Source organism: Phocoena sinus, chromosome 1 (assembly GCF_008692025.1).
Source record: "Phocoena sinus isolate mPhoSin1 chromosome 1, mPhoSin1.pri, whole genome shotgun sequence".
Classification (NCBI taxonomy): domain Eukaryota; kingdom Metazoa; phylum Chordata; class Mammalia; order Artiodactyla; family Phocoenidae; genus Phocoena; species Phocoena sinus.
In genome coordinates this window covers 18,533,120-18,557,494 of record NC_045763.1, presented here as the reverse complement: position 1 = coordinate 18,557,494, position 24,375 = coordinate 18,533,120, and the positions used below count along the sequence as shown (strand labels likewise).

General features: G+C 47.7%; 1 protein-coding gene and 1 pseudogene across 2 annotated transcripts; both read right to left on the bottom strand.

Moving 5' to 3' along the window:
* Window positions 1–2,322: 2,322 nt before the first annotated feature.
* RPL11 (ribosomal protein L11) lies at window positions 2,323–10,689 on the bottom strand. Of its 2 annotated transcripts, XM_032640411.1 has the most exons (6): window positions 10,569–10,689; window positions 9,692–9,842; window positions 8,569–8,675; window positions 8,132–8,263; window positions 6,985–7,095; window positions 6,474–6,552 (listed from the first exon to the last, which is right to left on the bottom strand). In XM_032640411.1, exons 1-6 carry the CDS (start codon window positions 10,572–10,574, stop codon window positions 6,523–6,525), a joined length of 537 nt encoding a protein of 178 aa, XP_032496302.1. In that variant the 5' UTR covers window positions 10,575–10,689; the 3' UTR covers window positions 6,474–6,522. The 2 variants fall into 2 exon arrangements, with proteins under 2 accessions (XP_032496295.1, XP_032496302.1); XM_032640404.1 differs by having other exon boundaries at window positions 2,323–7,095; window positions 10,569–10,683.
* Window positions 10,690–11,519: 830 nt separating this feature from the next.
* LOC116754177 overlaps window positions 11,520–24,375 on the bottom strand; it is an 83,789-nt pseudogene continuing 70,933 nt past the window's right edge.

The window sequence follows — 24,375 nt, the reverse complement described above, 5'->3', positions numbered from 1 at the left end:
TAAACATGTCAAACCTGTAAATTCAGTGACAGGTCCTTTTATGACTTTTAAAGAAAATATCTGGTAAATAACAGTACTTCAGAAATAAACTAGAGGTGGTTTACAAATTGAGAAACTCTGCCCGCTACATACAGACAGGCAAATTCAAATCCTCTGCCATTCTAGAGGGCCTTAATAGCATAAGGGTTGCATCCTAGAACTTTCAAACCTGGCTGTGCACACAAATCATCTAGGAAGGTTGTTACAAAAAGGATTCCTACTTCTCCTCGAAGCTCTTTGGGGTTGGGGCTGGAATCTGTATTTTAAACATATGTCTCAGGTGATTCTCCCGCAACCAGTCCAGTGCTGGGCAAGGATTAGGACTTAGGGACTGCTGGACCAGATCACCTCTGAGGGCTCTTCTAGCTCAGAAGTTCTGACTTTGTGATTGCAACACAACTGACTACCCTGGAAAGCAGGATTTTTCAAACTGCAGATTTAATGGGTTAGAACCAGCATCAGGAAAAAAAAAAAATTAACAGAACAGACTATAAAATGAGAATGCATTGCCTGTAGTAAGGGTATTGTTTCATGAAATATTTTTCAGAGGTGAGTATATATGTATTTAATAAAGTGGTGATATAAAATTTGTGTGTGTGGCAAGGTGCTGTTGTCAAAAAACTCTGAAAGCTATTGTTGTTGAGAGAACAACGAATCTCAACTTTCAGTGCTGCAAACTGCTAAGCTCCACAAAGTTCAAGTCTCTGAGTGGAGTTCAGGAATCTGCATTTTTAACAGCTGACTGATGCAGGTGGCCCTAGACCACACTTAACTGAGCTCTGTGAACTCAAACCCGCCCCCAGGACCCAACTCACGCAGTGCTTTTCAACACTGGGGGAGGGGGAAGAAGGGGGTTGGAATGCCCTGGGAAGGAGCAAATCCCAACCCTCCATTTTTGGGGTGGTGCTAAGGGATGATCTGGAAAAGCACAGTTAATATCACTGTACTGTAATATTGGGGAGGAGCCCTATTTTGTTCTTCATAACATTAAAAAGGACACTGGATTTTTTTTCTACCTGAGAAGTGGGGGAAGGAGGAACGTGTACTTTTTGTCCACTTTAGCAGCAAGGACTGTATCTGTCTGGTTCAATGCCATGCTTCAGGGAGGTAAGCACTCAAGTATTTGCTGAATGAATGAGGAGAGAAATGCTGAACTGAGAGAACAGGAAGCTGTGCCTGGTTCCTCTCCAAGTTACTGTCATTCTCAATGTCCAGTTTTTTGAAAACAAGCCCCTGAATCTGAGCTTACTCAGCGCCTTTACAGTGAATAACCCTCATCCTCATCTTTCCTTTCCCAGGAAAGAGAAGCACTCAAGTCTCAGAATAAAACCTCTTACGTTTAAGCCTACCACAGACCAAAGAATATATATTCAATAAATATGTAATATTTACATACTGATAACAGCTCCTACTATGTGATTTACATATACTACCTTTAATTCTTGAAAATAACCCTGAAAGGTAGGTGTTGACCTATTTTACACAAGACCTTAGACCCAGAGACGTTGGCTGGCTTGCCTGAAGTCTCACCCAGGTAGTAAGGGGCAGTGTTGCTGGCTGCGCCCTATCTGAGCAACAAGCTGGTCTCGGAGGTCAGACACTGGGAGCGCATAGTGAGACACAGCCTTGTGAGTTACAAAACGCGCACACCTCCCATTCTCAAGAACTTTCTTCCTATAACTCAGTAGTTACTTGGGTGTTTGTCCCTGTAGACCCAGTCTTTGAAAAGTAAAGACCAACTCCATTTCTATGATTGTCAGCCCTCTTGGGGACTTGGAGAATGTAGGCTAGCATTTTGTGGGCCTGTCAACCTAATTTCAAGGAAAATTTAATAGAAGTATATTTCAAGGGGCAGATGTGTGGTTTAACCTTATTACAACAGAAGCTATAAAAAGGTTTAACCTTATTACAACAAGAGCTATATAAAACTGTACAAAAAGACAGCCGGTCTCTATGTCCTCATCATCCTAATACCTCATAGTTATGAAAACTAAATGAGATAATATGCATGTCAGGAAAGAATCCCAACCAACATCTGGGAAGGCATACCCCTCTCCCCCAGGTGATTGCCTGGACCACCACCCTCAGAGTAACAACTATTGCACAGCTATTTCCTAAAATGAGAGTTGGAAAAGGGGTGAAGTGGCAGCGAGTGGGACCTTTCGTAGAAAGCAAGTCTACACTATCTGCCAGGGACCTGCAAGGGATTTGAGACGCTTAAATTCCAAATTCTGCGCTCTTACCCACTGCGATATACCGTGTATTGATTAAGCAGAAGCAGAAGCAGTTTTTTTTCTTTTAATAGGTGTTTTTTAATTAACTGATTGTTTTCAGTTATTTTGGAGTACAATAAGAAATTTGGAATTTTGAAAATAGATGTATAAACCATATTTCATTTCCTCATAGAATTACACCCCGTTTTTTACATATAGATCCATAAGAAATTGCACACATAGAAAATACAGGAAGCAGAACCAATCTTTAAAAGCAAAAAACAGAAATACGCTACAGTCACCACAATATTAAAAGGGTTAGAAGTCATGTTATCAAAGCAATGTGTTTAGCGGGGTAACCGGGAGAGTCCAGAACATCACTTCTGCTTAGGTCGTCGAATGCCTTTGCCTTTTAAGCTACTTTCAGATTCCAGGTAACTGTTGATATATTTATTACATAACAAGTTAAACCAATAGTGATAAATATAATCCTAGATCATGTTATACAAGGTCCTTAATTGGTACAATCACGTATTATTTTTGTTCGGATATGTAAAAACACAAGCCATCTGCATTTGTTTCCGAAGCCTTCCTGCACCTGCACCTTGAACAGTCAAGTTCGGTCTTCCTGGGGCTCCCAGGTACCTCAGGCTGGATTCCCCTCTGACAACCACAACCTTGGTTCCCGTAACACGCTGCTCTTAAGGCGGTACTGTACCCCAGGCACCAGCTGGGTCCCCGGCGGCAGGCAGTTCACACTACTTGCGGGTGGTTTCTGGGCCCTGACCTCACCACTCACCTAGGCGGCCTGGGCCTTAAGCCTTTCAGACTCAGGCCCCTCTGGCAGCCTACTCATTGCAGCCTTTACTCACCAGTCGGCTAGAGCGCCTCTGTGTACACATGGAGTTTAACAGGTTGGGACTAGCGGGTGGTTAAGCTGGAGGAAAAGGCAAAAGCACAAAACCCAATAGGCTTTGCTATAGAGGGCAAGAGAGGCTGAAATTTGCTGTTACTTGCCTATGGTCACGACGCTGGCAGAAGCAGAGCAGAAATTCTGTAACACCATCCAACAGCTTTAAGACACAAGAAGCTTACACACACTCACTGGACAGAGGGCCAAGAAAACAGGACGACAGTGCTTCTACCGGGGCAGTTCTATGGAACTGACATTCCTGACACTTGGTGCTGGCTGCATGGATTAAGGTAGTATGGCCTATACATAAAGGATGGCACGTTATGAAGCCACTGTAATGACATGAGAACACCCTATGTTAAGAGGAGAAAAAAGCGCACAGATTATAGCTATAGTTTCCTCTCAATTTGTTTGTTTTTTTTTTTAAAAAGGCCGGAAGGTAACATGAGCCATGTTTGTGAATGAGCATTTCCAATGGAGAAACTGTCTTCAGTCTTGTGATTCTCATGCAATCATTTCTGACTGAAGTAATCTGGCACATTTTCTACCTAACAGCTCAAAACAGTAACATATGCACATGTATGATTTCCTGTGACTACACTTCCCTGGCTGGATTTTGATCTCTCCCGTCCGTTTGGCTATCCGATGTGGATGACGTGCCAGCACCCTGGAACAACAGCCCACGTGGTCCCTCCCTTTTTGCCCTAGTTTCCCTTCCTAAACTCTGCCTCGCCAAAACAGCTGGAGCCTCCAATGGCAGGCTCTGCGATCTGGCTCCGCACAGGCCTGACCTGACTATTCCCTCGCTCCCTCTGGCTGTGGTCTCCCTGCTGCTCCTCAACCAGACTGGGACCTGCTAGCGTTTGCACAGCTGGCTAGCTAGCCCACCATGTAGCTAAAGTCATCAGTAACCACCCTGTAACTACCCCCATAGCACTTCACACATTTGTGATCGTCCCGAATGGCGGAATATTTGATACCCTTGACCTCCAGTAGCCCATAGCAGCCCTAGTTACTGTGATAACCAAAAGCCCACCCCGACAAATATCCAAATACCCCAGGACGGGGAGGGGCAACACTGCCCCAGTTTGAGAACTCTACCCCAAAGGGTAGTTGCAGGACTACAACATTCATTCAGCCAAGCAGCATCTGGTGTTCCCGAGCCTGAAACTGGGATAGACAGATGCCCGCCAGGGACACTACCTTATTCTGGACAACCACATGTAGCGTGGGTCCAGTCACCTAACATCTACCTAAGTTTTCATGGGCAGTAGCTGAGGAAATGAGAAAAACCACACAGCAGGAACTTCGTAAAACTAAACTTATTAAAGAAGTCTCCCTGTTATGCCTTCCCTCTCTGTTTTGACCTTAGGATGTGGTCAGCGCTTCTACTCTTTAGTATGCATACATATCACCTACAGATCTTGTTAAAGGAATTCGGGTCTGAGGTGGGGCCTATAGGAGTTCTAACAACCCCCAAGTGATCCAAGCAAGCTCGACCCAAACATCAACGCTTCAGACCCTGTGTGACATTTGTCTGGAAGCCAAGCTTCTAATCAGAGAGCGGGTAAGCTTTCCTGGCACTGCTGCTCTAAACTGGTTAAGGAAGCCTCCTCACCTGTTCCAGTTCCCGACCTGTTTCATCACTCACCTAAAATACCACTGCTCGAACTATGAGTAAAATCCAACGCGTCTCCAAACTCCCTAGGGCCTTTCTTCCTCTGGGCCAGAAGCCCAGGCAGTTTAATTTTTAAATGGGAAGTGAACTCAACTGAGTCCACAATACAGCAGGAACAAATGGAGGGTGGGCAGGTGTACACTTAAACTAAATAGTACCACCAGCTTAAAAACACAGCTACACGGCAAATGGCTAACAGCAAAGAGCACAAGGACGGCAATACGATTAGGACTTCCACTTTCTACATTTCATTTTCCTGCAGTGCTTTATTTAGATGAAGCTAGCATACACTCCCACCTCTGGAAAATATACTGACTTCCCACAGCAGCTAGCACCCAGTCCTAGTTAGCTCATATACTCACCCAGAGTTACTTTGTTCTCTAAGATGCTTATTCCAGTTGTAGCTGTTAGTGTCATTACAGATGTTGAACAGTGAGGTGCACCCACCTATAAAAGTGAAGCTGAATCACAAGAACGGGGCTCGTTCACAAGTCTTTACTCCATTTACAAAGTGGTGGCCCACAGTAAAAGACTGAGAAGTGAACGCACATTGATGTTTTAAGTGAAACAAAAAGTTTATGCTAACACATTTCATGATTCTCTCCTTTAAGCATCTGGATCTGATGCCTAAGACTTTATCAGGAAGACTAAGTAGTATCTTCATAAAAAGTTGGGCATACCAAATAACTTCAAGGTTTAAAAATACCTACGAAGGCAGCTATTAAATTAGAGAACCACTTAACAGCAACGAAAAGGTGGCCCAGGGACAACTGAACTCATTAGTCACTTAGTGAGTTAATTATTGAATTAACTCGTGCTCAAAATTTAAACTACGAACCACTGGCCAAGTATTGTGTCCAATAGAGAAATGGTGGCTTTTGAATGTCACTGCTTCAGTGACCTGGTAAAGTACAGGCAAGACACGTTCCACTTTCACACCAAAGGGGGAGCAAACTGGTTGAGAGTAACATTTCTCACAGATAACACAAAATTAATCCCTTTTGAGCACTATGTGCCTGGTACAAGTTTAAGCATCCTGCAAGTATCAAACCGTTTAACCCTGAGGGATAACCATTACTGCCTCCACGACACATACGGGGAAGCTGAGGCAGATTTAAACACAGCTAATAAAATGCAGGGCGAGGAATCACATCCATGCAATGTGTCTCAAAGACCACTCCCTTTCTCTACTTATAGTCTCATCAACTCTAGATTCTCATTTTAAAGGAAAACTGAGTCCAATATTTAACCCCAAGCACCACACCAAAGCCTCTGATCCTTTCAGACATCGTTGCTGGTAAGACCTCTAATGAAGAGCAGAATCGCTGAACAGAGGGGAGCCCTGCACCCCACTTTAATCAAGGCTCTAAATTCAAACCCAGCCCCAACCATTCCCTCCCCTCTACAGTCAGTTTCCACGGGGTCACTGCACCACAGCCTGTCAACAAGGGTGTGGTGAGCACAGACCGTGCTGCGGAAGTTCTCAGGTTTGGATCTGCCACGAAACACTGGCATCCAATCAGGGGTGACAGGGTTGTTACCAGCTACTCCCATCGAAGCTTTAAGTGGCTTGAGGTCCAAGGACTTGAATATGGCCAGGCTTCTTTCACAGAACACACAACAGTAATTGTACATTTCACTGAAAACTTTTTATTAGCCTTTTGGATAGAAACGGGAATTTACTTGCCAGGAAGGATGATCCCATCATACTGAAAGAGAACAGATTTTATTTTTTCAGAACAGGCGGTTAACAGTAAAGACTGTAGCAATGGCTAACGTTCAAGAATTCAAATCAGGTGCATGAACTTCGGCTCTGAATCCCACATCCCCAGACAGGAAGCTGGCCACCTTTAACAACTGCTACACTATGCTCAACTGCACTATACCCTGAGAAAAGGGGCTCCTATTAAAGCCATATTCCTCCCCTTCCAGCTAGCTGCATTCACGGGGCTGGGGAGAAAGCCTGGTTCTGGGTGTTCTTTTAAACCACCAACCCTGGAAGCCCATTTTCCAAGTTGCCCAAATGTTCCACCTTTAAAAGAGCTACCCGCCAAAGGGTGCTAGACTTTGCATCCCCGTATCCCAACTCCATTCACCAACACCACATTCCACCACTTCACCTGGGATAGATCAAGCTTTACCTTCTGCTGGAACCAGCGCATGGCCTCCTCTTTGCTGATTCTGTGTTTGGCCCCAATGCAGCCTGTCCTGCGCTTCTTGTCTGCGATGCTGAAACCTGGCCTACCCAGCACCTGTCCCAGGAATAACCAACAGTCACCTAGCCAGCTCAGAGTCAAGAGCAGACGGACAAGACTCACACATTGGAGTGACTGATCTTCAAGAGTTACCTGGTGGCCCAAGAGACCCATGATCTCAGTGTCTGATGGAACCTGCACCCTAGATGACACATCGCCTTCCTATACACTATAGGTCTGCTCTGGAGGCTGGACTTGCAGCTCCTCCCCGCTCCCCTACCTAACTTCCAATGGTAGCTAAGGATTCACCACTGCCCCCATACCCCAAAGCACTTTTATTTTTTTAAAAAAAGCAAATAAATTTTACTCCAACATGTGCATTGTAGAAATCTTAAACTTTCAAGAAGCACAAAGAAATAACTATTTCTCTCCTCTGCTTCAGCTCAAAAGTGCTTCTTAAAGGTTTGTCATCCCCCATGGGCACCCAACTCTCACCACCATTTCTCTGGATATTCAAATCTAGTACGAAGACTGCTGCCATCCTTCAGGTTCACACTAGTCAGGACTTCAGGGTTTTGCCATTTATTTACTTTGATGGTTGGACCAAAACATTACAGTGACACAAATGGTCACGTCTCCATTAAAATCCCCATCCTGAGCAAACAGCCCCATCGTCAAACCTGCTTCCATGTCCTCTGGATGGAAGCCACCCCATTCCCAGAGTCTAAGGGAAGAAGCAGGGAAAGGGCAGCCTCAGTGCAGCCAACCCAGACGCCACAGGCAACCCCAATACCGTCTCTCAAATTTTCAGTTCAGTGGCTGCATGGAACCGTTTCCTTCGCCCACCTTTGAGCAACATCAATGCTCGCTAGCTAGATCCTAGACCGTAAACGTCACGGATCTTGTCCATCTAGTTCACAGTGCTATATCCCCACACCTGCCACTAACGAGGTGTATCTTCCCAAGGGAGAGAAGACAGACAACACTCAGAGCCCCAACCCAACATGTCACCATCAAGATAGCACATACGAAATAAAGGAGGAACAGATTCCACTCTCACAGACCAGGAGTAGAAAAGATTAAGTATTCATACCACATAGAAGTCCAGGCCGTAGATACCAATGCTTGGGTCATATTTGATCCCCAGATCGATGTGTTCTTGGATCCCAAAGCCAAAGTTTCCAGTGTCTGAGAAGTTATTTTTTCTTAACTCATACTCTCGCACCTGAGGGGAAAAAACGCAGCAATCACTCCCTGTCAACTCTACCCCGCAATAACTAGCTCAGCTTGCAATACTCAGGGCCCCCAAGACACAATTCAATGTAATCTGGCCAGCAACAAAATCTGATATTCCCACTACACCAAATCACAGCTATGGACTTCATATAACTACTAACTTTCAAAGGGAAGGGAAAAACCCTTTAGAAGTTCAAAAAGTCAGAAGGCAGAACATTAAGTGTAACTACTACCACTGTAACTGTGTGCTAGCTGGGGCTCTTCAGTATTATCCCACGGAGGGATCGGCCTCACCTTCAGACCTTTCTCCAGGATTTCTTCTGCCTTGGCCCCACGGACTGTGCAATGGACGGCAATCTTTTCATTTCTTCTGATGCCAAAGGATCTGACGGTGTATCTAGCTGCAGGCAGGGGTAACGAGGAGTCAGCTGTTATCATACTCTCACTGCACTCCCCTCTTCCCCAGAAAATCATCTCCATGACTCCAAAGCGACATTAAGTATCCATCCACATTCTAAAGTGATGTTCTAATCAGTGTCAACTTTTATCAGTTAATCAGATTCATTTGTAACACAGAAACAGATTTTCCAACTTCCAAGTCACTCAGCCATACTTGAGCGATTAAGACCTCAGAGCCATAATGTCAAAGTCTCAGGGAGGGCAAGTTCATAACCAGTATAAGCTAAAGGAAAATGACCATGCATTCTACTAATAATGTTTATTAATAATAGCTAATATTTGCTAAAACCTTATTGTATCCCCATTTCACAGAAGCCGTGAAAGGTTAACTTGCACAAGATCAGCTGGTAGTAAGAGGCAGGCTGTGATTCCAAGGACTGGCCATATTCCATTACCCCAAAGCAATGAAACTCTAAAGACAAAAAATGTAACAACAGTAATGCCTACACTGTGCTTGGTATGCAGCAGGCATTTCACATAACCTGTCCTGTCCCCCGCGACCTTGTAATGCAAGTACTACCATCCCCTGTATGCAAATAAGGAAGCTGATGCCCAGAGAAGCCAAAGTCACAGACTAGCAAGTGATGGAGCCGGGATGCGAACCAGGTTAGTCTAGGGACACAGCCCTGTTCTAGTTGTAGCCTATGTAACCCTAACTGCTAATCAAGCCAAATACCATTTTCTGCATTCCCAACATTTCCACACTACCTCATACTCTCGTTACTTGCAAAAACCTCTACTTGGGCTAGTCTTAGCTTAATCTCGGCTCATACAAAATCTGGTATTCCAATACCACTCCTATGTTGGAAGGGAGATACTTCTTGGGAAGCTCAGGAAGGCAATGCTTTAAAGAGATATCACCTTCAAAATGGGTACAAAACAGGCTTGACAGCAGGTGAGGTAAGAAACATCCCGACATCCCCAGCCGCCGGCCCTCTCCCTGCCAGCCACGACTCACCTTTGGAGAACACAGGGGTCTGGCCTGTGAGCTGCTCCAGCACCTTGGCTGCCCGGGTCAGCCTGTCTCCACTCTCCCCCACGCAGATGTTGAGGCAGAGCTTGCGGATGCGAAGTTCCCGCATGGGGTTCTCCTTCTCCCCTTGATCCTGCTGCAACAGGGAAGCGCAGCCGTCAACACACACAACCCCGCCAGAGCTGCCAGCCTAATATTTATACTTAGCGCATTTCCGCTCATCCCAAATAGTCCCGAAAGCCCTAAAGGTTCAAGAATTAGCACCATGTTTGTGTGGGAAGCACCGAGGAAGACATCTCGGGGTCTTGTTTTCTCCTTCCCCCACGCACGGAACGGGTGAACAGAAACAGAACAGGTACCGAGCGGAAAAGTTACAGACAACGCGGGTGAACCCCAAGGGGCTCAAAGTGTAAGGTGACGGAGGGCGCCCCGTTACACGGCCGGTGAGGGGTGAGCAAACTGCACGTGGCTGGGCAGCGTCCCCCGAAGCCTGGCCTCTCCCCCGAGGAGGAACCGGCTGAGGCTCCCCAGCACCAGGCAAGTTTCAAGTCCCGGGGCCCAGCAACAGGTCCGAACCCCGCGTCCCAGACACCCCTCCGATCGCTCCACTGGCCCTCGCTGCAGCCTGCGGGCCGTGCTTCTGGGCCTCCCGCGGCTGCCCCGAGCCTGCTCCTGGGAGGATGGGAGGAAGGTGACACGGTCCAGCTCCGCGCCCTCGGCTCGTATGGCTCTGCCAGTTTCGGCACGGCCGGCATCGCGGGCTCCGTTCTCCTCGGGCGGCGGGAGAGGTAACCCCCGCAGGCTCCGCCGGCCGTGGATGGAAGCGGATGAAGGGAAGCAAACCCACACCTCGGGTACTCACCGCCATGACGGGAAACAGGAAGAGAAAGTGAGACTTCTGAGCCAGGGCCTTATGGGCCAGAAGGCGGACCCTTTTCCCAGGCTAACCAGCGAGATGAGGGAGAGGAAGAGAGGCGCGTCTGGAGCCGCGTAGAGTCGGCTTCCCCCTCGTGGACACAGATGTCAACTGCAAGTGACGCTGGCTGACCACTGGGGCGTGGGCTTATCCAAAAACCGGTTTTTAAAACTCCCTGAACTGGCATTTCCTTGAATTTCCGGTCCCCAGGGATGCTGTTCCCGCCCACAGCCTCTGGTACGGGTGGTTCTTGGCGTGTTGAGACTGCCAGAATACACTGTCAGTTTATGCAAATTATGAAGTAACAGTTTTACTCTGTAACAGTGTAAACAAATGGCATTTAAATATTTAAACAGTAGTTAGAACAGAGTGTTGGCTTAAGAGTCCTGAGCTGTGAAGACAGGCAGATGTGGTGCTGTCTTGGCTAGCTCAGTAGCTATGAGATCTTGGGCAGGTTACTAATTATATCTCCTTCAGCCTCAGTTTCCCTCAGCTTTAAAGTTGGTACTTATTGGGCTTCCCTGGTGGCGCAGTGGTTGAGAGTCCGCCTGCCGGTGCAGGGGACACGGGTTCGTGCCCTGGTCCGGGAGGATCCCACATGCCGCGGAGTGGCTGGGCCCGTGAGCCATGGCCGCTGAGCCTGCGCGTCCGGAGCCTGTGCTCCGCAACGGGAGAGGCCACAACAGTGAGAGGCCCGCGTACCGCAAAAAAAAAAAAAAAAACAAATAAACAAAAATAACATTGGTACTTATATCACTTGAGGTTGTTGTGAAAATTAAATGAGGTAATAATAACAATAATAATATAGTGGGTTATTCTTATTAATGTAAACCCACTATATTCAAGCAACCCCCTCCCCCCAAAAAGTGTTAGACATGGTGCATAATGAAGAGAGGGTCATCCTGCAGGCACAAAGATGGCTTACAGATTAGTCTGACAGACAAGTACTCCAACCTCAGACAGGAACAGGCCTCCCTGGTTTGCACTAAATCCTCATCAGCAGGACCCAAGGGGGTGGTGTGCCAAGATCCACACCCCAGACAGAAGCTGGCTGTGAGTCAGGGGGTTTCTTTGACAGAAGCAAATGGAGAAAGGAGAGCATACAGGGCTTTGGTGGAAAAGGAGTGAAGGGGCTTTCTTCTACAGCCATAATTCCTTCTCTCATCCCCGTGGGGGAGGTAGAAGCCCCCAGGTTCTCCTTGTATCATCCTTAGGGACAAAAGGACACTTCTGGGAAGCTGGGCTGATGGAGGAAAGCAAAGAGAAAAGGCCTATCCTCTGAGCCTTCTCTACCAAGCACCCAGCACTAGTGCAGAGCAGGGGCCTCAGGCAGACCCCTAGGATGGGCAGAGCCAAGGGAGGGACTTCTCCAAAACTCCAGAGATGTGACAGCTGGATGTAGCACATGATCCTGCATTTTCTGTTCCTATAAAGCTCATTATTGGACCCACTGGCAAAATCTGTAGACTTCAGAAATGTATGCATGGTAATTTAATGTTGACCTGATTATGTGAGCTTGGTTACATAAGATAATGTCCTTAGGTTTAAGAAACATACATTCAGGGACTTCCCTGGTGGCGCAGTGGATAAGACTCCATGCTCCCAATGCAGGGGACCCAGGTTGGATCCCTGGTCAGGGAACTAGATCCCACAAGCATGCCGCACCTAAGAGTTCGCATGCCACAACTAAGGAGCCTGCCTGCCTCAACTAAGGAGCTGGCGAGGCATGACTAAGACTTGGTGCAACCAAATAAATAATAATAATTTTTAAAAACCTCAGTAAACTTTCAAACTACTTGCTATTATAAAAAGTAAAAAGAAATACACATTCAGTATTTGGAGGAAAGGGGCAGCATATCTGCAGTTTATTATCAAATGGTTCAGAAAAAAATGTATATTTAGAGGGAAAAGGATAAAGCAAATGTGGTAAATTTAAGATTTGGAGAATCTGGATGAAGGATATGTGGGACTTCTTGCAACTTCTCTGTAACTCTGAAATCATCAAAGTAGAGAAAATAATTTCAGGGAAACATGTACCTAGGAAGATACATAAAAGCTTATCCTCAAGACCTCCCATCTCATTCCCTCCCACTACAATTTTTCTCCAGCCGAGTCCCTGGACAGCAGTACCCACAGGTGGTAATGAGGAATAGCTAATTGATACTGATATGCCGTGCCCAGTAGGCACCAACTCACTCAAACTTCAACATCCCTGTGGAGGCAAATACTATTGTTTTCCCATTTTATAGATGGGCACACAGAGGTTCAGTAACGTTTATAGACACTATTTAAGTCGGGGGTCTAACACCAGAGTCCAGTCCTGTTCTAGGAACTGATCATCTAAGCCAGGGCCAGAAGCTGCCCCCGGCTTCCCCCTTTACACCTTTTCCTCCCTGTGACCCCAGCTCCCTGGTTCTTGCACCAGTCAGGCCCCCAGGAGGAAGCCAGAGGGGCAGAATGAGACCCAACACCCCTCTGCTTCCTCCTTGCTTGACACATCCAGGTCAGTAGAAGCAGAGGCAAAATGACTTGTTGTGCTTTATCCCCATGTCTGAAACTCATCAGCAAAAAGGAAACCCAGTTAGCAGGGGAGGTTTAGGACAGCCCAGGCAAGAGAAGAGCACGTCCAAGTCTCCTCCTTGAGCCACTCTTTCCCCGGGTGTGGCTCTGCCTGGGCTGCCCCTGGCCTGGAGGGGCCTGAGTAGCCGTCACCACTCACTTTTTGGCGGCTTTTATGGCCACCTTGGTGACTATGCCTCAAGTAGCTGCTTTCTTCTCCATGGCTTTGGTGACCCTGACAGCCTAACATTCAGCACAGAGCCTAGCACAGAGTAGGCAGTGCCATTCCCTGTGTACTGAGTTCAGAAAGTTCTTGTGCTTCAAGCCCAGTCGTGCCTAAGATAACTGGGGAGTCTAAGAGGTTGGGGAATCTGAGCCTTTGGGTTTAATAGGCTCCATCAGTAGTTCTGGTAATCCACTAGGTTTGAAAACTACTGCACCAGAGAGTACTGGAAGGAAAAAAAGTCCCTACTCATCTCTTTACTGCTCACCTTCTCTAGGTCAGTGCTTCTCAGACTTTGATGTGCACCTCAGTTACCTGGAGATCTTGTTAAAATGAAGATTTGAATTCAGCAGGTCTGGATGGAGCCTGAGATTCTGCATTTCTAACCAACTCCCAGGGGGTTCCCATGCTGCTGGTGCACGGACCACACTTTGAGTTAGCAAGGCTCTAAAGTGGCCCCTGCCTTCCCGTTGTGACACTAGGCAAGCTGCTTTCCCTTTCTGGGCCCTTCTGACGTGGTACTCAGATCCTCTGACCAGGTTCTGCTTCCTAGCTCAGGTGTGACACATTGGCCAACTGGCTCCCTGGAGCTGGGAGGAGGAGGTAGCAGCCCCGGTAGCTGGTTGCTGTTGGGCCTTACCAAGGGGTGGGTACTCAGGGAAGCTTTCCATGCCCATGGGATTGCTCAGCATCATCTGGGTGATGCCTGCCTCCCCGGACTTCAGGGCTTTAGGGCTGTCTTCCAGCTTCTTGCCTGAGTGCCGGTCAAGCTTCTCTCTCAGCTCTGCAAACTTGCAGGTGTTGGGCGCTGTGGCAGTCCAGAACTGGTGAGTAGCCAGCTGCAATGCTGCCAGGATGGTTGGGGATGATCACCTGGAACTGGGGGGAAGTGGGGGGGACGGAGGATGAGGAGGGTATTAGCCAAGCATCCTTCAAAGGAGGTGGCTCTAACCAGCTAAGGGGTCAGCTGCCTTGGACACATTTTAAATTATAGTGAATATTTGAATGTTTATAGGGTATGCCAAGTTCCGTGCAAAGCAAATGTCATTCATTTCACTTTAATTTTCACAGCAGGGAGGCTGTGTAACCCAAAATTTCATAGCAAGGAAGTGACAGAGCTGGGTATAAATGATGTCTATGAGCAATAGATATGATTATGTGTACTACTTCCCCCCACCTTTTAGAAAAATGGATTATAATAATAGCTACTTAACTTGTTAGGTGGCCCCAGGTCAGCTGTTTTATATATCACCTCATTTAATAATCCCAGGGTCACTGCAAGGTAGTCCTAGCCTCCACATGCACAAAGAAGAATGTGCTAGGGGCTTCCCTGGTGGCGCAGTGGTTAAGAATCCGCCTGCCAATGCAGGTGACACGGGTTCGATCCATGGTCCAGGAAGATCCCACATGCCTCGGAACAGCTAAGCCCGCGTGCCACAACTACTGAACCCAAGCGCCTAGAGCCCATGCTCCGCAACGAGAGGAGCCACCGCAATGAGAAGCCCGTGCACCGCAATGGAGAGTAACCCCGCTTGCCGCAACTAGAGAAAGCCCGCGGGCAGCAACAAACCCGACGCAGCCAAAACTAAATTAATTAATTAATTTTTTTTTAAAAAAAGAAGAATGTGCTAGACATTGCATTACGAAAGGGTTTCATGGGACTTCCCTGGCAGTCCAGTGGTTAAGACTTGTGCTTCCACTGCAGGGGGCGCGGGTTTGTAGAGGGAGCTAAGATCCCACATGGCACGTGGTGTGGCCAAATTGAAAATAAAAGAAAAAAGAAAGGGCTTCATATTCTGACTCTGGGTCAAGGAAACACCTGAGAGGTCCAAGCATACAGCTTCCCAGGTTCCATGCAAACCCACTGAATCAGAACCACTAGGGAGAGTTCTAGGAATCTGATTTTTTTTTTTTTTTGTGGTACGCGGGCCTCTCACTGTTGTGGCCTGTCCCGTTGTGGAGCACAGGCTCCGGACGCGCAGGCTCAGAGGCCATGGCTCACGGGCCCAGCCGCTCCGCAGCATGTGGGATCTTCCCGGACCGGGGCACGAACCCGTGTCCCCTGCATCGGCAGGCAGACTCTCAACCACTGCACCACCAGGGAAGCCCTAGGACTCTGAATTTTTGAAACATTTCCCCAGTGATTTCTAATGCATTTGGTTTGAGAACTACTGCTTTAAGGTATCAAGATCATACTTTGGAAATTAACCAGGTCACCAAAATGCATCATCTCGTTCAAGGGCAAACAGCAAATACATTGCAGAGTCAGGGTACTAACCCAGACTGACTGTACCTACACTGCTGACAAGAGCCCAGCATGGAGCCTGTGCTCAGTGACCACTTCCTGAATGACCCAGTGACCCATTCTGCTCTCAGGATGGTATGGCCACTTCAGGAGGACACCCATAAGTGGGCTTTCTCACCTGGAAGAGGAAGCTCCCATCTCTAAGGGCGGGTCATTCTTGCTGTCCCCTGCCATGTTGCCCTGCCTGATGTCCTTTAAGGACACGTTCTTCACATTGAAGCCCATGTTGTCACCAGGAAGGGGCTCAGCCAGGGCCTTGCGGTGCATCTCCACGGACTTGACCTCGGTGGTGATGTTGCAGGGGGCAAAGATGCCAGTTTCTACTTGGCCCACGGGCATGGTGCCAATACCTGAAGGGACAGAGAAACCAGACCCTAGTGGGCCCTCAACCTCAAGTACCCCCACCCAGCATGTGCTCACCCCCAGTCATCCTGCAGGGACAGCCACAGGGGCTTGTCTGTAGGGCAGGCAGGCGGCATGATGGAGTCCAGCGCTTCTAGTAGCTTCGTGCCTACCACGTTCCCCTCCTTCCTGATAATTTTCTAGCTTCGGAACCAGGGCATCTGGAAAAGCAACCACATGTGCACCTTACTCAGCCCTGAGAAAGCCTGTCCCAGGTACCAGCCCGCACTTAACATGGGACCTCAAGGAATTTCTTTAAGCATTCTGAGCCTGGGCTTCCTCATCTGTGAAACGGCAATATCACTGCCTACTGGCAGACCAGTGTAAAGACACAAAAGACCACACTCAGCCCACCAAGCACAATACTTGATACGTACTATGTGCCCCCTAAATGGTGGCAATTACTCCACATCTCGCAGGCATTGCCCCTGAATTGAGCCCAGACGTTTTAGGAAGCAGAGATTCCTAGAATCTGAATAGCCCTTACATCCCATTCCATCTGCTCATTATACAGATGGGGAAACTGAGGTCCAGAGAAGAGAAAGGACTTGTTAATGTTCAGCAAAGTTAAGTAAACATTAGTAATAAGAAGGAGAACAAGACTCAGATACTCCAACGCTCATACCTTCTAAAGACTAAGATGCTCCCCAAGGAAGCAGACTTATAAGCAAGGGCACATTATGGAGTAAAAGACCTTCTGGGAAGAGGACTTTCAGTATGACAGTGCATTGTATGCAGGCCTTTTAAGCAGACATTGTCTTTACTCCTCTAAAAACCCTACCCAAAGCTCATCAGAGACATCATATTTGCCTTCAAAGATATATCAGTTAACTGGAAATCCAGGACAGAGGACATACAGAAAGAATCAAGGTGGTTGATATTAAGGGCCAGGTGGGCTGACCAAGAGCTGGTCAGCACTTGGACCTTATAGGTCAGGCAGACAATTGGAATCCTGATGAAGTGCCTCCTTTCAGCCGTAGGTCCTTGAGCAAATGTCTAGGCTTCAAAACTTCAGTATCCCACCTGTATCAAAGGAAACACCGGCCCCTACCACAGCACTGTAGAGAGGGGTAGGTGCCCTGGCCCTGAGGGCACTCACAGCAAGCTCTGTGAACTCTCAGTTCTTAGTGAGACTCTCAGAGGGGAAGAGGCAACAAGTGCCATGGGTGAAAGGGTGGGGAAGGGGCGTCAGGGAAGGTTTCAGTGGATGGGGAAGGAGGCTCCAGTCAAGGAAGCCTTCTTCCATGGAAGAGAAGCAAAGCTCTGCAATACAGAAGCCACACAGAACACATCTCGCCTCATGGACTCAAAAATTAGTGGCCCAAGGAAGAAGGCTACCATTTCTATTAACACTCAACTCTTATAGAGGATGGGGGAGAGGGGAGAGGTAGGAGGCTTTGAAAAAATTTAATAAGTAATTTTGTATAAATAATTCAAACTTGTAAAAAAAATAAAAGTATCTCTTCTTTTTCCAGAGGGGGTAATTGAGGGTCAGAGGTAGGTCGCCAAAGGACCCATGACTGGCAGATGGCTAAACCAGGAGTTGATAATGAGGCCGCCTCCTCATCAAACACCAGCCTCCTCAATGAGGATGAGCTCTTCAATTAATTTGATGAACTTGGCAACTCACTTAGCTCTGTGCCAACTCACAGACCTGCACAGCCTTTGAGGTTGGCATCATCTCCATCTTAAAGCTGGGGAAACCGAGGAGTTCAATGTCACAGGTATTTGAGAGCTGAGTCTAAACTCCAAGTCTACCATCTAGTCCACTGGCTGCATGCTTTGTTCTTTTAGCATCTAGAACATGGTAGGTGCCTAATAAATGCTCAAAAGGACATGAGCATGAAACTCCCTTATCTTACTAGCTGAAATGTGTAACAAAACTCAGGGTGTGGGTGGGACTTCTTTAGTGGCACAGTGGTTAAGAATCCGCCTGCCAATACAGCGGACACGGGTTTGATCCCTGGTCTGGGAAAATCCCACGTGCTGCGGAGCAACTAAGCCCGTGAGACACAACTGCTGAGCCTGCACTCTAGAGCCTGCAAGCCACAACTAGTGAGCCCACGTGCCACAACTACTGAAGCTCGCATGCCTAGAGCCTGCGTGCTGCAACTGCTGAGCCCGCGTGCTGCAACTACTGAAGTCCGTGCGCCTAGAGCCCGTGGTCCACAACAAGAGAAGCCACCACAGTGAGAAGCCCGCGCACCACAATGAAGAGTAGCCCCCACTCGCCACAACTAGAGAAAAGCCCACGTGCAGCAACTAAGACCCAACGCAGCCAAAAACAAACAAAAAAGTCGGTGTGGGGAAACAGACATCAAAAACTTCAGATTTGTCATTTTAGATGAGTCCCCCTTTACCACTAATGCACTCTTACCTTGTCCCTTTACCTTTTAGATTTTTCTCAGCACTTGTCATCATACACGATATTATTCCCCACTCCCAACACACACACACACACACACACACACACACACACACACACGACTGTGAGTGCTGTGAGCAGAGCTGCTTCTTATTCACTGTGGTACCTTCAGCACCAAGCACAGTGCCCTGTGTGCAGCATTTCAAATACTGTCCAAAGGAACACATTACCAATGGCAGTTCTAATCTTTCTCAAGGGCAATTGGGCAGGGTATGTCAGAAGACTCCAAAATAATGCCTACCCTTTGTTTCGTTAGAGATTATACTAATTAAGTTATTGAGGACACATGCAAAGATTTATTTACCAAAATGCTTATGGCAATTTTAAATAAAATTAGAAACAGTATTCTTAGAAGCTTGTGCCCTTGGGCTATTCCTTAACTGTGTCCAGTTTTCCTATTTCACATGGGAATAAAATGCATTCTTCACGGGGTTCTGTATGTGTAAAGTGCTTAGTCTGGTATCTGTCACATAGTAATTTTTTCTATCATTAATCACCATTTTCATTTAATAATGGATATGGCTAAACAAAATACTGTATGTTGAGATTCAATACAAAACACACTCATTGGGCTTCCCTGGTGGCGCAGTGGTTGAGAGTCCGCCTGCCGATGCAGGGGACACAAGTTCGTGCCCCGGTCTAGGAAGATCCCACATGCCGCGGTGTGGCTGGGCCCGTGAGCCATGGCTGCTGAGCCTGTGCTCCGCAGCGGGAGAGGCCGCAAGAGTGAGAGGCCCGCGTACCGCAAAAAAAAAAAAAAAAAAAAAAAAACACACTCATTAACTATTGAACATGTTTAAAATATTTATCTATTTAGTTGTGCCGGGTCTTAGTTGCAGCACGCGGGATCTTCACTGTGACATGTGGCATCTTTAGTTATGGCATGAAGGTTCTTTTTTAGTTGCGGCATGTGGGATCTTTAGCTGTCATACAGAATCTTTTAGTTGCAGCAAGGGGGCTCTTAGCTGCAGCATGTGGGATCTAGTTCCCTGACCAGGGATCAAACCTGGGCCCCCTCATTGGGAGCATGGAGTCTTAACCACTGGACCACCAGGGAAGCCCCTGAACATGTTTTTTTGTTTTTGTTTTTGTTTTTTTGCGGTACGCGGGCCTCTCACTGCTGTGGCCTCTCCCGTTGCGGTGCACAGGCTCCGGACGCGCAGGCTCAGCGGCCATGGCTCACGGGCCCAGCCGCTCCGCGGCACGTGGGATCTTCCCAGACTGGGGCACAAACCCGTGTCCCCTGCATCGGCAGGGGGACTCTCAACCACTGCGCCACCAGGGAAGCCCCCTGAACATGTTTAAATGGCAAGGAAATTTTAAAAATTAGAAGTGTTATAGAATATTATGTTTAGTTTGAGTCCAGCTGTGAACGTCGAGAAAGAACTACATGAAAACTAGGTTATCTGTTAAGCCATGGGATTGCAGTTTATGCTTCATATCTGCATGATATGCTCCTTGTAAAATGTTAGACATTACTTTTATAGTCAGAAAAAGATAGCTATGTACACGGGGAGAAAAAGCTTAAGAATCCTCAAGTCAGTTATAGAAAAGGTAGGCTTTAGGCAAATGCAGTAAATAGTAGCAGTTAGCGCTTGAGCGCCAACTGTTTGTGTGAACAGTTGCCCATGTGGAATCTCCCAGGTAATTCCCACAACCCCATGAAGTGAGTCCTAAGTCCCAGAGCATTAATACCTCCCTCGTCCCTTTACTGTGGGCAAGGGATGGAAATGGAGCTTGAACCCAGGTCTGATGCTAGAGCTAGACTTCCTTAGTAGGGTGACACTCATCTAGGAATGTTAAACCCTACCAGATTCTGGGATCCACGGGCACAGTGACTATATCTTAGACATTTATATTGCCCCCATAACTGCCTAACCCATCCTGAGAGGTAGGATAGCTTAGACGCAGTGAGCATGGGCTAGAATTCTAGACTCTGCTAACACTACCCAATAGAACTTTCTGCAGTGACAAATATTTCATAACTTCACTGTCCAATATGGTAACCACATATGGTTGTTGGGCACTTGAAGTGTAGCTAATGCAACTAAGGAAGTGCGTTTATTTGATTTAATCATTTAAATAGCCACATATAATCAGTGGCTACCATATTGGACAGTGAAGCTCTATGCTTACTAGTCACATAGTCTTGAGTTACCTCTGTTTGTTCCTCTGTAAAATGGAAATCAAATCATGTATCCCATGGCGATGGAGATCACTCACAGTGACTGGCCTAGAAGCACACTCTAAATCCTAGGTATTATATTCTAGGAAAAGCCCAAAGATTTGAGTTGGAAAGTCTCATGTAATTGGCCCTGCCCCCATCCGCCCTCACCTTTGTGCTGGGTTCTGTCATGTTGTCCCCAAGCCCGCCTCAGATGGGCACAAAGACAACAGCCTTAGTGTTGTAACCGATCTTCTTGAGAGAGGCCTTCACCTCCTTGCTGATTTCCTCAAAGCGCATCCTACAGTAAGGAGGCTCTGTGATGTCCATCTTGTTGACTGCCACCATGAGCTGCTTCACGCCCAGTGTATAGGCCAGCTGTGCATAATCACGGGTCTGCCTGTTCTTGACAACTCCAGACTCAGACTCGCCTACACCACTTGCCACGGTCAGCACAGTGCAGTCTGCCTGGCCTGAGGGACAGAGAGGAAGGTCCAACTCAGACCTGTCCTAGAACAACCACTGCCCATCCCCATAGCAGGGCCCCCATGGCAGAGCAGACAGCCCCCCCTGGTGGTACCTGCGACCCGGGACATTGATGTTGGTGATGTAGTGTGTCTTGGTCTTGAACTTCCACAGGGAGATGTCAGTGGTGTGCCATGCCCCCGCTCCTCCTTCAGCTTGTCCAGCACCCAGGTGTACTTGAAGGAGCCTTTGCCCATCTGGGCCAGGAGTGGGAGGGAAAACCCCAGGGTCACTCTGCCTTCCAAATCTGCCTACCGACCAAGAAGAAAGTTCCCAAGTAAGGTGAGAGTCAGAGGAGACAGTAACAGGGCAGTGTATGGAGATGCCTTTGAATTTTTAAAATAATAGAATGTATTACTTGTACAATTAAGCTTTTCTTTCAGAGCAAGTTTTAGAGTCAGAATGACCCAGGGCCACAGTTAGCCTTGAATTAACAGCAGCAAACATGTATGTAATGCTGACCATGTACCTGGCGCTGTTTTTAGTACTTAACATGGAGTATCTCATTGAATTCTCACAGCGATTCAGTGAAGTTTTATTACCTCCATTCTACAGATGACATAATAGAGAAATGAACTGACTAGCTCAGGATCACACAGGTAATAAGCAGCAGAGGCAGGATTTGAACCCAAGGCATCTGACGCTAAAGTTCATGCTCTTAACCATTACCCTGTGTTAAATGGTAGCTGTGACTGAGAATTACCCCTGGGATCCTGGGTAAGTTGAATTTCTTTCAGCACTGGTGAAAATGAGGCTACTAAAAATTCTGTAGCATATACAGGTTACCATGTTAGTCTAGGGTGTACTCTGCCTCTTGCCAGCTGGGAGGCCCTGAACATTTGTTCATTTCAGTTCTAAGTGCTGTGCTAGGCCCTGAAGGCAGAGTGGAGATCAGGAGAATCCAGAGACCAGGTGGATTCTTCAAGAAAATGAATTAGTTTATTAGGAGATAGGACTAGAACCTAGGTGTCCTGACTTAGAACTTGTATAAAGTCTCCCACAGTTTAGAATATATATTAGATAAGCAGTTCTCAAAGAGTGGTTCCAGGTCCTCTAGCTGTGGTTTTTAGAGGCTACATGACATGAAATTGCAACAGATTTAATGCAGAAGCTGATAAGAGAATCCAGCTGTCTGCCATTAAGCCAGACATTAATGATACCTGCAAAAAATGTAAAACAATGCCACCGCTCTAAGATTTTTTTGTTTTAAAAAATAGTTACTTTTCAAACACAAAACTATGATATTTATTTAATATGTAAGGGGTTTATCACTGTTATTTTTTTAAAATAGATTTATTTATTTATTATTTTTGGTTGCGTTGGGTCTTTGTTGCTGCGCGCAGGCTTTCTCTAGTTGCGGCGAGCGGGGGCTACTCTTTGTTGCGGTGCGCGGGCTTCTCATTGCGGTGGCTTCTCCTGTTGCGGAGCACGGGCTCTAGGCGCGCGGGCTTCAGTAGTTGTGGCGCAGGCTCAGTAGTTGTGGCGCACGGGCTCAGTAGTTGTGGCACACGGGCTTCGTTGCTCTGCGTCATGTGGGATCTTCCCGGACCAGGGCTCGAACCCGTGTCCCCTGCACTGGCAGGTGGATTCCTAACCATTGCACCACGAGGGGAGTCCCCATACTGTTATTTCAAAATGAATTAAATATTTTAAAAACTCAGTTTTTTGTTTTTGTTTTTGTTTTTGCGGTACGTGGGCCTCTCACTGTTGTGGCCTGTCCCGTTGCGGAGCACAGGCTCCGGACGCGCAGGCTCAGCGGCCATGGCTCACGGGCCCAGCTGCTCCGCGGCATGTGGGATCCTCCCGGACCGGGGCACGAACCCGTGTCCCCTGCATCGGCAGGCGGACTCTCAACCACTGCGCCACCAGGGAAGCCCTAAAAACTCAATTTTAATTTTGAATATGGTAAATGTAGATATGTCTAATTGACATAAACAAAAACTCTTTGGGGTCCCTGTAAGAGTATAAAGGGTTTCTAAGACCCAAAAACTTGAGAACCACCACATCCGGTCATTTGTTTCTCCATGAACTTCTCTGTTATGCTCCACCATACTGGCTCTGGGCCAGCCCGTCTTTTCTCAGGGTTCTAAAGCTTTCCTGACTGGCCCCTGCCACATAAGTGGCTCCACAGCAACTGACAGCACCTCTGGAAGCCAAGAGTAGGAAAACGGGATCTTTGTAGCCGATGGCACAAATGTATGCCCTGTTAATTACTGTCTTTTTTCAATCCTCCTCATTTATACCTCTGCAGCAGCTGGTTCTCAGACCCCTCCTATCTTGTTGACATGCTTCTTCAACTTTCTCCAAGGTTTTCCACCCACCTCCCTGGCCCTCCGTTCTCATTCTCCTGCATGGGCTTCTCTTTCTCCACCCATCCCAGGGCTCTGTCCCTTACCCTTTCCCACAGCGTGTGCCCTGCTTACTCCTGTGGTCTAGTCTCCAACCTGGGCTTCCCTCCCGAGCTCCAGACGTCAATATACAGCTGCCCCGTGGACACCTCAAGTGTCACACATCTAGGGCAGACTCGTTCAGACCCAGACCAGCTCCGCCTCTGGTATTCACCAACCATCCACTTTCTCAAGCCAGGAATTCCTCTTCTTCCCTCACCCTCTTACCTAGAGCTAACCCCTAAGTTCTGTGGATCCCCCACCTCCGCGCCCCTGGACTCCATCCATTACTCTCCCTGCCACTGCTGCTGCCTGATCCCAGGCCAGGATTCTTGCTCACCTGTTCAGCTGCAACAACCTGCTGACTGGCTTCCCAGACCACAGTGTTGGGCCCTTTGGTCTGTTGTCCCTTTGCTGCCCGCAGTGTGCTCTTCCTAAAAGACTTGTCTGACCCCGTCATTCCCGTACTTGCAGTCCTTTAGTGGCTGCAGCGACAGTGGCTAGACTCCTTAGCAGGGCTGTCAAGGCCCATGTCCCCCTATCGTCAATCGCACCCCACCTGAGGTGCTCTGACCTGCTGTTCTGGTCTCCTCGTGGCCCATGGATACCCTCCTCATTCCCTCAAGACTCAGAGGGTGTCCCTTCCTCTGGGAAGCCTTCAGGGCCTCCCAGGCCGTGCTCATTATCCCTGCCCTGGGCTCCTGCAGCACCCACACGGTTACTGAGCTGGTCGTGTGGCACAATGGTGTGTGACCAACAGTTC